General features: G+C 31.9%; 1 protein-coding gene across 1 annotated transcript in view; it reads left to right on the top strand.

Moving 5' to 3' along the window:
* LOC107724381 (bicaudal D-related protein 1-like) overlaps positions 1–6208 on the top strand; it is a 39814-nt gene extending 33606 nt beyond the window's left edge. The window contains exons 8-9 of the mRNA XM_016533289.1: positions 790–910; positions 5917–6208. Coding sequence (XP_016388775.1) covers positions 790–910; positions 5917–6084 — 289 coding nt within the window. The 3' untranslated portion in view covers positions 6085–6208. The remainder of the gene's footprint in view (positions 1–789; positions 911–5916) is intronic.
* Positions 6209–9552: the final 3344 nt, after the last annotated feature.

The raw sequence follows: 9552 nt of genomic DNA, 5'->3' as shown, positions 1-9552 counted from the left end.
CCGTAAAGCTGCATTTGACAGGGTATGCCAGCCACAATCTCATCCATATTGCTATAAAATATAGCATTTTGTGTAGAATTCAAATAGCTCCGATACATTTTGTGGTCTGCGCCGACTCGCGCATGTGATCCGCTCCGTGCTATCGTGTCTCTGGACCGGAGCAGAGTGTGTGTGCGGTGCGGTGGTTTGCGTGACACAGCGCCAAACCAGACTTCATTTTTTCCTCAATGGAAAGCATATTTACACTGTTTGAATTGTTCCCTGTCCCCTATATAGTGCACTACGTGCCATTCACTGTACAGAAAATACTAAATGTTGTATTATCTGGAAGTAAAGTTTTTAACTTTTTTTATTACAAGTGCACATTCAATACAATTAAGCACACTTGTTTTTCACAAGGCTCATTCTGCACAGCTACAGATGTGAATAGTTCCTCAAGTTGTGACTTGATCAGATTTACTATTTTACCAGTGAGCAACTGCATATAGCAATGAAACTAAAAACTACTAACACCACTAACCACTAAAATACAACTCTTTTCATTTTTAGATGGGAATAAAGACATTATTCAGTATCTTTATGAACTAATTTTCCTTGTGAGAACATCTCAAAAGGGTCATTTTCTGCAGTTTTGAACAGTTACATTAGACCGAGAGAGAGAGAGAATAATCCTTTAGATGTCTTGAGTTCAATAAACATGTCTAATCTCAGAAAAATTATTTTAGTTTCTGCAGCCTGTAACATTAACCTCAGATGCTGTTCTAGTAACTCTTCTTTTCCCTGTTACAGGAAGAAAGCCGTGGAGATGGAGCTGGCGAAGTGTAAGATAGACATCATGTCTTTGAACAGTCAGCTGTTGGATGCGATACAGCAGAAACTCAACCTGTCTCAGCAGTTAGAAGCCTGGCAGGTTGGTTTCACTCACACACACACATCAGTGCACACGAAACACCTCTGACCTCAGATCAGATCAGCCTGAAAGAAAATGGTCCGTCAAAAAGCTGATGTGCATATAAAGTGCACTCTTTCAACAGTTTGGGTTTCTGGAAGTATCTAGAAATAATAATAAATAAAATGTGAATGCAAACACTAGCTAAACAAGAGAAATTCCATACATCATAATAACACAAGTACCAGGGTTATTATTATTAACTAAAATAAACATTAAGTAAAGTAAAATTTTATGGCAAATAAACTTATTTTATTTCAACTAAATAATTTTTTTTTTTTTTATATATAAAAACTTGACATTAAAAAAACGAATAAAAATGATAAAATACACAAAATTACAGAAAGTTTAAAATGAAAATAAACAGAAAATATATTTAAAAAATCTAATTCAAATATAGACTGAAACTATAATGGTATATTAATGATACTAAAATAACACTGACTTTACTGACTACTGAACTAGAACTTTACTGTAAAATAAAAATAAAAATAAATCTGAAAACATTACATGTATTGTCTTGTAAGATATTCAATTCAATTCAAGTTTATTTGTATAGCGCTTTTCACGATGCAAATCATTGCAAAGCAGCTTTACAGAAAATATAAAGATATAATGTACTTTATATATGGTAAGGCAGCTTAACTTAATAAGGTTAATCAAATTACAATAAAATATAAAAATTAAACATTCTATTTCAGCTAGAAACTAAACTAAAATAAAAAAACGCATAAAAACTAGACATTCAAAAAACTAATAAAATGACAAAAACACACAAAAAATACTAACAATTTAAAATTAAACCAGAATATATAAAAAAATTCTAATTCAAATATAAACAAAATTATAAAAATTATATATTATAATAGTATGTAAATGATACTAAAGCAACACTGACTACTGAACTCTAAAAACATTACATATATTGTCTTGGAATATATAATATATATTTTCTTTATATATGGTAAGGCAGCTTAATTTAATAAGGTTAAGCAAATAAAATATAAAAATTAAACATTTTATTTCAGCTAGAAGCTAAATGAAAAACAAACTTTATAGAAACTAGACATGAAAAAAATAAAAATGACAAAAAAATAAAAATTTAAATTAAAAATGACAAAAACACAAAAAATTTAAATTTTTTTAAAATTAAAATAAAACCAGGACATATAAAAATAATAATTCAAATATAAACAAAAACTATAATAGTATATCAATGATACTAAAACAACACTGACTTTACTGACTACTAGAACGTTATTGTAAAAAATACCTCTAAAAGCATTACATATATTGTCTTTTAAAATATATTTTAGATATATATATGGTAAAGCGACTTAATTTAATAAAGTTAACTTATAACTTTTATAAGGTTAAAATCACAAGTTTTAACTGTAGCATTTGTATACATACCTTTTCCTGTTAAAATTACTAACAAATCCATTTTCCCTGAAATTATGAATTTGCAATAGAAGATCATTTTTAATATTACTTGGGGCACCACCTTCTTTGAAAGGTTGAATTTGTGTTATTTAAGGGTAAGAGTCAAAAGTAATCAATGGTGGCTTGGTTGTAACGTCATATCCTGAATGATTTAAAATGGCTTTTTGTCAAAGAAAGTGGACATCATGATCAGAAGGTCGAGTTCATCAGGGCTGCATGCTTGCCGTGCCTTGGTCAGGCATTCAAGTCTGCATCTGAGTGTTTCAGCTCTGAGATCAGTCACATTACAAAACTGTATTAGAAAATAAAAATGCATATTAGAAACAAATGCAAGGTAAAAGATGTCAATTATAGGGTAAAATACAAATTATAGGTAAATACATTAACTATTCATCCCATGAAGCATTGCGGAAGATGTCATTTTGTGCTAACATAAGATGGTAACCCTCGTTCTGTGAAAAGACATTCATTAACACTGACCTCAGTAGCAGTGAATGAGCTTTTTATGATGCTGAACTGTAATGAATAGCAGCGGTCAGCCTCTTTCTCTCTGTCTGCTTTTCTCTCCTTTTGCCTTTTATGTTTAAAGTCAACATGAAGTCAACACTGACCTTATTGACTTATCTTACAGCACACAATTCATAAATGCACGCTATTTTAACACAAGAAATGTTTTGTTATTTTCAAAAATCAAAATGTGCACTAAAATGACGTCACCTAGACTGTACTCTTCATGTTAATTTTAAGCAATAATCAAATATTATATTTAATAATCAAATATATGTTTAGTCATTGTTTCAGGCTACTATTGTACATGATGTTGGTTGGTTGGTTGTATTTATATTTATAGCAATATCAGTCTCACAGGCAATAAATACAAACATTTAATACATTGAACTTAGAAAAAAAAGACAATTTTGTATATGGGCCAAAGATGAAAAAAACAACAAAAGGTTAATACCGCTTTAAATAGTTTTTTCCCCCATACATTCGAATGTGTCCTGTTTAATTTTAATTTTTCAGAGCAAAAAATAATGACTATCATACATTCTTACCTCGATTTACTGAAGACACCCACTAAAATGTCATTCAGTGTAACAATAGTTCATAAACTAATAAAATACTAATTAATTGTATTTTAAATCTTTACCAATCTTTGCCACTATCATTATATTTTACCACTAGGTTTTACCCATTTGTCAGCAAGAAATTTGTAATCATTTAAAATATAATAACATTAAGTATTAGTCTTTTTCTTATATATATATTTTAATAAGTACAGGCCAGAATAAGTATATTGTTTCATTTTTACATAAATAAATCTGTTACTCTGAATGACGATGGAACATTATTTCACGCATATTTAGATTTTTTTCCCCCCACAAAAGTTATTTGTTATTTGCAAAAGTTATACACATTAAAGTAGACACTTTACTTGCATTTAACATGCTTTCTATGTATATAAAATACTTTTGTAAATTTAATTTTATGTGAACATCAAAATGGGACGTCTCATCTTTGACCCGCATACAACTCTGTAAAAGAATCTTTAAATGCGCTTGTGATAAAATTGTGGCTCCATCTCTTAAAATAAGTCCTTCAAAGTTTGTCCTGATAAAAATCGTTGTCTCATGACAAAACTTGACTTTTGTACATGACGACCTTTCTAAAATATTAGAACTGCAGCAGTAAAATATTATCACTGCTAAACGAACGTCAGTTAACGTTCATATTATAAAGATCACAGCAATAATCATATAATGATAGATTTGCAAAATGATCCCTGATGGAGAAATGCAGCACATTACTGATGTGGCATGGGTTGCTTGGACAGAGTCATGTTGACTTGAACTCTTTGTTGAGTGTATGAACGTGTGTCGTCTGTTCCTCTCAGTTCAGTATTAAATCAGAGATGAACTCTACTTCTGTCGCTCTTTCTCACCCGCGTCCCGTGAATGTGTGTTTAACTCTTAGCTTCCCTTCTCTCTCTCCCGCCTGCAGTTTGCCTCCTCAGGGCTGTTCACTGTGTGGCTCTTGTGGTTTCTGATCTAGTGGCCTTTCTCAGCTTCCATACAGACCCCTTCTCCCCTATGATAACTCCCTCCTGCCTTAGAGGTGAGCTCGGGTTCACCGTCCAACCCGTATCCATGGTCACGAGGTCACGAGGTCATCGTTCATGTCATGGTGCTGTGGTTCTTCACCTGTTCTTCAGGGCATTTTCACACTAGAACAAACATTAAGACGATTAGAACCGTTCTGGGGTCTTCTCATGAATGCTTTTGTGAAAAGAGACCAGCAGTGTGTCGTTTTAGTATTATTTATATAGTTTTATAGTATTTATTAATATTTTACTTTTTTTTAATTTTCAATTTTCAATTTTAGTTTAGGTTTTTTTGCGTGCTTATGTCACTTTTATTCGCTTTTTTAAAAATATTTCTATTTAGTTTTAATTTATTTTTATTCTAGATTAAGTTTTGGTAATATTTTTGGTGTATTCTGAATGATAATGTGAAAAAAACAGTATTATTTTAGTATTTTTTATATACTTTTTTACTATTTATTAATATTTTTGAATTTGCTTTTATTTTTATACTTTCAATTTAAGTTTTAGTTTAGGTTTCAGTAAATTCAGTAATTTTTTTCTTAGTTCTATATATATATATATATATATATAACTGTGTGTGTATATATATATACTGGTAAGAAACACTTACTGGTCTGCTAAATGTATAATTTTGTTATTTTAGTGCTTCAACTTCAGCTTATTTTATTTCAGTTAGTTGTCAAGGCAACCTTTTAAATGAAGTGTATTATCTAGTATTTCTAATTTATTTTATTTTTAATATTTCTGTTTAGCTTTATTTTTATTTCAGTTTTAGTTATTTTTTTGGGGTCTTCTCTTGAATGTGAAAATAGGCTGATGTTGAGAAGGAAACACTATTATTTTAGTATTTTTGTAAATTTATTTATTATTATTATTATTATTATTTTATTTATTTGTTTATTTTATTATTATATTACTTTTATAGTATTTATTAATAGATTGAATTAGCTTTTATTTTGTTTTTTATTTTTATTATTGTTATTTTATTTTAGGTTTTGTTATGTGCTTTTGTCAGGTTTTTTTTCTATTTAGCTTTAATTTATTTTTATTTTAATTCGAGTTCTAATAATGTTAGTACTTCAACTTCATACTTCAGATAGTTGCCAAGGCAGCATTTCTAATTTTTGTTTAAGACATTTAGGTTTACGTTTTTTTAGTCATGTAATATTTATATTTTATTTCATTTCAGATTTATTTCAATGACCAAAACTGATTTTTAACAGTTTTAGTTTTGTTAATAAATAATAACAACACTGGAAGGGAATCGAGCTCTGGTTCAGACCAAACAATGTAAAACAAGTGTGAAAACAGCCTTCATGTCGCAGGACTCATGTTCATTCATTCTCACTCACTCTGTCTGTCTGTCGATGGCTCTCTTCTGTCTTCAGATGAAGCCCTGATGTCTGTTTCTCTCCCGCAGGATGATATGCACAGAGTTATCGATCAACAACTGATGGATAAACACCAGGAGGAGTGGAAGGATCCTCCGTACTCCTTCAGCGGGTCACGAGGAGGAGCTCCATCCAGACGAGCACATCGCCTCTCGGACGGAGACAAGCGCCTCTTTTCATTCTTCAAGAAGAACTGAGATTATCTGAAGACATGGAGGAAGAGAGTGTGAGAACAGACGTGAGAGAAGGGTACAACAAACGACAGAAAGAAAGTCAAAATCACCAGATCAGTGGTTCTCAACTGGTTTTGCTCATCAAAAAAAAGCATTATTTATTGTACAAAATTAACAAAAATATCTTTAAAATCAAACACTGAAATGCATTAATTGGTTACATTGATGCACTCACAAAAATATTTAGATCTAAATTTAGATTTATGTGTTTGAATTGCATATAAAATGTCCATCCATTTGGATTACACAGTATTAACATAAAAATTTGTCAGTCAAACGTAAATGAAACAGGTCAGATTTCAGTAGTAGTACTAATGAACTGAATGTATTTTAAATACACAATAACCAGGTTTATATATGTCTCATTAATTAATCAAAAAAATGTGTACAATTTAACTAATTAAATATTTTCTTGTTCCACAGCTAGCCATATTTTAACTATTTTCATTCATTTTAACTTAATTGTTTTCACAATTAACAGATCTGTGCTGATTCTAAGCAATTTGAATAAACACATTTTAAAAATTATTATTTAAATAAAATCAAATAGATTCACTTTTTTTTTTTAATGTGATCTTTCATTTTCATCTTTCTCTGTTTCCTTTATGTAAGACTGACAAATATGCATTAAATCAAGTTCATTAGTTTGTTTTTGTTAAAACTCCAAATGGAGTAAATCCATTTAAATGTATAAACCTGGTTACTGTGTTTTTAAAACACATTCCTTTTATTAATACTATTACAGAAATCTTACCTGTTTCTTATCGGTTTCATTTGTGCTTGACTGACAAATATGCATTGTATTTATTACATTATTGCATTAAGGTTATTACTTTATGTTAAAACTGTGTAATCCAAACAGATTGAAATTTTATGCAATTAATGCAAATACATAAATCTTAGGCATAAATATTTTGGTAACACCAAGTCTTTATATACAATGCATTATTAAAGTAGTTTGAATGCATTAATTATGCCTTTCAATGCACCTTATAATGCATTGCATGATCTCATGAATAATTGTAACCACAGTTATAATACATTATCATACTTCTCTATTCATTGTTACACCTTCAGAAAGTAAAATGCATTAAAATACGACAAACCTTCAAATAAAACTTTACTTGCAATTATTTTTGAAAAGATAGAATGTATTACAACGTACATTATGAATACCTTTATAATGCATTATACATAAAGGTTACAATTAAAAAAAGTGTTTCTTTTTTTTTTTTTTTTTTTAATAATGCATCAATGGTTTTATGCTCTCAGCACCCAATAATTGACTGTAAAACCACTTATTTTTGGGTCACGAGCCACTGGTTGAGGACCACGGCGCTGACAAACTGAGTTCTCTGATGGCTTTGAGCCATTTTGCACTTTATCTGTACCCACAATCCTCCCTCAGAAAGCTTTAGGAGTGGAACACAAATCTTGAGACACGGTCGTCGTCCGATAGGGTGAAGCCCTGTGTCAGGGTCTGTTCAACAGGGTTCCCAGAATACTCCAGTCCTATCAGAAGTCCGTTTCCCCTGCGAGTGCCTCGAAAAGCTTCTCCTCACCTCACTGCCAGAGATTCACGGAGGCACATCCGCTCACCGACCAATCACGGCATTCGCTAGAGACTCAACTCAGGATGAACTGGACTTCAGACGGTTCAGGACAAAGGTTTCAGCATCACGATGTAGTTTCAGGCCCAGGCAGAATCTGTGGACGTCTTTTGCATTTTATGTGTGCTGATTTATGAGAGTAATATGAGAGTACTGCAGTATTATTGAAAATATGAAGGGCGTAGCACGACGTGAATGTCATAAATCGGCCTAAATTTTTGGACACAGATTGGGTGTGGGCCTGATTATAGATGATGTTTGAACGCTGCAACATTAAAATCAAAAACAGCTACAGATGTTCTGTTCTTTGGTTCATTCACAGAGGCATTTTAGATTAAAAAACAACTTTTTAACAACCACATGAATATTATATAAAATTAACTTTCAGCAGCTGCTTAGAATCAAAAACGTATAAAAGCACGCAACATATACAAATAATAATGCAACAAGAAATTGTTAGCATAAATGCGTTGTGGCTGGTTTATCAAATGTACCTGCTTGTTTTTTAGCGCATTTCTGAAGAAAATGTCCTCAGGACTGCTTGATAATAAACTTCAGGCCATGTGCGTCACAGTCTGACGCCAATGAACCAAAGAGCAGAAGTGTTGAGTTGGAACTTGTAGACTGCGTCTGAAAAACTATACACACATACAAGCAGTATAAATCAGAGAGAAACACCAAAATGAAGACACCATTAGATGATACTCACCGTTAGAAAATCTCAGTCCTCAGAGATGCACTGAAACTGCGGCTGTGTTCAGAATGAAATACTAGTGTACTGCCTACTGCGCAGTATACATACACACTGTTTTTTAAAAGACAAATAATGTGCCACTGTATGCAGAATGTAACAATATTTCAAACAGCAGAATGTTACATACACTCTAAAAAATGCTGGGTTAAATATAACCCAGCGCTGGGTTAAAAAGGGACAAACCCAGCTATTGGGTTGTTTTGAACCCAACCGCTGGGTCAAAACAACCCAACCGCTGGGTCAAAACAACCCAATAGGTGGGTCAAAACAACCCAACCGCTGGGTCAAAACAACCCAATAGGTGGGTCAAAACAACCCAACCGCTGGTTCAAAACAACCCAATAGCTGGGTTTGTCCCTTTTTAACCCAGCATTTTTTAGAGTGTAGTAGCCACCAAAAATTCCAAAAATTTAAATTGAACATTTTTAAAATTCATTAAAAAAAAAAAAATTGTCAAACATCTGTCACTACACTGAGAAAAGTCTGTAAAAATAGGGCACTGTGCACTGTGTTAATAGGCCAGAATTTTCCCTATTGATTTACCCATATCTTGAATTATACATTGCATTGTGTTGTACTTCAGGGTTAAAGAAAATGTCTGTGAACTTAACAGATAACGTCCAGGCAGAACATCACCAGTACCTTTTCCCACTTTTTTACAGATTTTTTTTCTTACAGTATTGAAATGTTAAAAATCATAGTTGATATTACTCCCGTTTCATTTGTCGCGCAGTAAATGGAAGGTCAAGTCAAGTGCATTGTAGGATAACGTATTCAATACAGTGAGTGCTGTATATCTTTGGTAACTGAAATAGCTCATGCATACAAAAAATACCGCAGGCATAATATGACTACATTCTCAGAAAAAAAGGTACAAAATTGTTACTTGGGCACTACAGTAAGAGACAAAAGCTAAAAGGTACATCTAAAGGTAAAGGTACATCTTTGTACCTTTATTTACCTCTAAATAGTACCTTTTGAAAGGGTACCCCAAGTGACAGTTCTTTACCTTATTTCTGAGAGTGTAGTATGCTAGTATGTTATTCTGAACGCAGCCCAGGTCATTTG

The sequence above is a fragment of the Sinocyclocheilus rhinocerous genome, unplaced genomic scaffold, assembly GCF_001515625.1.
Source record: "Sinocyclocheilus rhinocerous isolate Xijiao unplaced genomic scaffold, SAMN03320098_v1.1 scaffold3321, whole genome shotgun sequence".
Classification (NCBI taxonomy): domain Eukaryota; kingdom Metazoa; phylum Chordata; class Actinopteri; order Cypriniformes; family Cyprinidae; genus Sinocyclocheilus; species Sinocyclocheilus rhinocerous.
Note: the sequence above shows the minus strand (reverse complement) of the source record. Positions and strands in the feature narration are given on the sequence as shown.